The 2,791-nt window shown below is 52.2% G+C and overlaps 1 protein-coding gene across 1 annotated transcript; it reads right to left on the bottom strand.

Annotated features, from left to right (window-relative positions):
• Positions 1-1,249: 1,249 nt before the first annotated feature.
• On the bottom strand, positions 1,250-1,466 carry Pmar_PMAR016964 (hypothetical protein; the record flags this gene model as incomplete). Its single annotated transcript, XM_002773117.1, has 1 exon — positions 1,250-1,466. A coding segment is annotated over one exon (217 nt), but the record flags the coding sequence as incomplete, so codon positions are not given.
• Positions 1,467-2,791: the final 1,325 nt, after the last annotated feature.

The following is a 2,791-nucleotide window of genomic DNA, read 5'->3' as shown; positions in this document are numbered from 1 at the left end:
GCACAGCACATGAGGGTTCCACCTCTTGGAAAGACTTCCTCGTGAGCTCTCGCGTACCGCTATCGTGCCGCTGTGAGCTGGGTCTGTCAGACATCAGGAGGGATAGCATCAACCTTGTCCCATCTAGACGTGGCAGTATTGGTCCATGCTAGGGCTTGGACTACTCCAACCATCGTGGCTGAGGATGATTTCGAGCTTGTCTGCACCCCGGCTGAGTTCTGGGCACATATTAACCTCCTCTTGAGCGACGCTGATACTGAGTAAGAAGATTGTAGTAGAAGCTGCGTGTCGTTATGGATGCACTACAGGTCCCAACAGAGCGGTGTCCCATGGGATATGATTATGCTCGGTTCGGGACGACATCGAGAGGATGTCTGTCCCCCCCGACCTATCCCATCTTCAAACGGCCGACTAGATATCGCTGGTTTTAGCTATCTCACCACAATGTAGGCTCGTGGGTCGCTTGGGTGGCAGCTTCATCTCTCAGGTACCTACTGTCCCCATGCGGAGCCGGGAAGCTGTCTACGGCACGGCCCCGCATTTTGCATGATTGTGTAGTATTCGACGACCTGCATAATATCCTCGCGGGCCTATGTGCTGCAACACGACCCCATCTGCACCAGATCTACGAAGACGTCCACTTGGTCTTGTTGGATTCGGTCCGAAAGCTCGTCTGCCAAGATCGCAGTGATTGTGGGCACGACACTGAAGTCAATGCTGGGCCCCGGAATAGAAGGGGCAGCCCTGACCTCTGTCTCCTCCCCCCGAAGGCACCGGAGCTACTACGGTATTTTCGGATCATGTTGAAGGGGACCGGTCACTGCGTCCGATGGCGAAGACGGACAGAAGTCGTTGGAAAGATTGAGGACGAGCTTTGGGGGACCACATTGGAGTTTGCGAGAGCTGGTATTCCTCCAACCCAAAGGGCGAACGTAATCAGTTTCGACACTTTCTTCATCCGTCTCCATTTAGAACGTTATAGAAGATGTCATAATTCCGTGTGCACTGCAGTGTTTTGTGTTGTGAAGTTGGGAAGATAGCAATTCCAATGAATCGAATACAACCCATAGATTTGTAAAGTGACGATGTTGTGGTATGGCTTTGTCAACACAACATTATTAACACACAAAGAAAGCATCATTTCATGCATGCCATATTTCACGCTTCGATTCAACACTTCATTCATGGAAGAGGCTGTCCGATCATGGTTGGAGGGGCCCCTCTCCCTCCCAAGGCATCGACCACTGACATCCGACATGTAGGACAGCTCATGTTGGCAGGGTCGTACAAGCGGGTCTGCAGCTCAGCCCCGTCTGTGAAGCGGCTCCTGATTCTCTGTGGCCGCAACAGCCACGTTCTGATGCAGTCATTGTGGAAAACATGACCACACCAGAGGGTCCTTCGAGTGACGCCCGCCTCGATACTGTCGATGCAAACGTTGCAAGTCTTGGTACTGTCTTCATCTGCTGAGACGGTCTGAGTAGTAGTGAGTCGGTCTATTAGCCGCCGCGCCTCCGCTCGAGGGACGAGTTTAGGGGCGCGTCGGACATGGTCTGGGGCGTCATTCTGCCTGTGGTACCGTCGATAGAGCTTGAGAGCCAAATAGACGGCGAGTATAATGGTGACTGGTATCACCACCGGTAGCAGCAATATTAAGGTCAATGCCAGACCAGATAGCTCCAGCTCGATGGGAAACTCATCAGTCATGTTCCCACCGTGGGGACGAGTGTGGCTGAGGTCTCTCACTAATGGTAATGCAGTGCTCATGTAAAGCGAACCAAGGCCTGCTGCATAGAAATCATAACACAGCTCTGGTGGTGCCACAGACCGTACGCCGTGTAACCACTGAATACAGCTCTCACTGTCGATCTTCTCCACAGCGGAGTTACACACTTCATGACAGAAACCGCAAGTGTCCCCGCCTTGCTCAACACAGCCTCTGCATGGGCGACTGTTCCTCCCGCAGTCCAACAAAGGTCCTTCCCGACTTCCGTTATGACTACCCAGTTGGCATGTTTGTCTATATGGACACCAGATGCAGCCGGGGAGGGAGATACACCCTTTACAGGTGTTATGATGGAGGCAGACATCCTCTACTACAGCGAGAACTGCTGTGAAGTAGACAACCACCCAGTGTGGGTGCCATAGTTTCATACCAAACTTTGAGAAGATCAACTACAGCAAAGACCAGCGAGACCCCGCGCGATTAGAAGTACGTAACTCAATGCAGCAGCATCAATGTCGTCGTCGTATTGGGGTAAAGTCGTACAGAATGTACAGCGTCTGTGGATATGAACTGGGAACATCCCATGAAGTAAATCAATGAACATCATCATCATCACCAGCAGCAGCAGGTTAGCGCTCCCGGTCGGACGACGACCTCGTCGTGGATCGTCTCGGAGCAGGAATACATCCCTGTATGGCCGTCTGACGAAGTAAGTTAGTAATAGAGCGTCAACTCCTGTCCTTGTTCACTCGTCTCCGTGGAGGAATGCGTCGTGACGGGCTTGGCTCGCCCTTACTATCCACATTGAAACTGGATGAGCGTCGCCTCCGCTTGGTGTCCTGGACAGCAGGTAAGTTGAGCCCCAGAGGGACGGAAGGCGCGATAGGAATGTATTCATTGATATTGCTCAAAACCTACGCTAACAATCTGCCCTACTCCACTGGCGTACTGTATGGGTCCTACCGTATTAACAGTATGCTCCACGCTATCTCGAGAGTTGTGCTCCTTGAGATCGGCTTGGGCTTTGACATGTACACTGGTAGAAGCAGCGTATCGTACGTAGTA

Source organism: Perkinsus marinus (genome assembly GCF_000006405.1).
Source record: "Perkinsus marinus ATCC 50983 genomic scaffold scf_1104296959324, whole genome shotgun sequence".
NCBI classification, from domain to species: domain Eukaryota; phylum Perkinsozoa; order Perkinsida; family Perkinsidae; genus Perkinsus; species Perkinsus marinus.
Note: the sequence above shows the minus strand (reverse complement) of the source record. Positions and strands in the feature narration are given on the sequence as shown.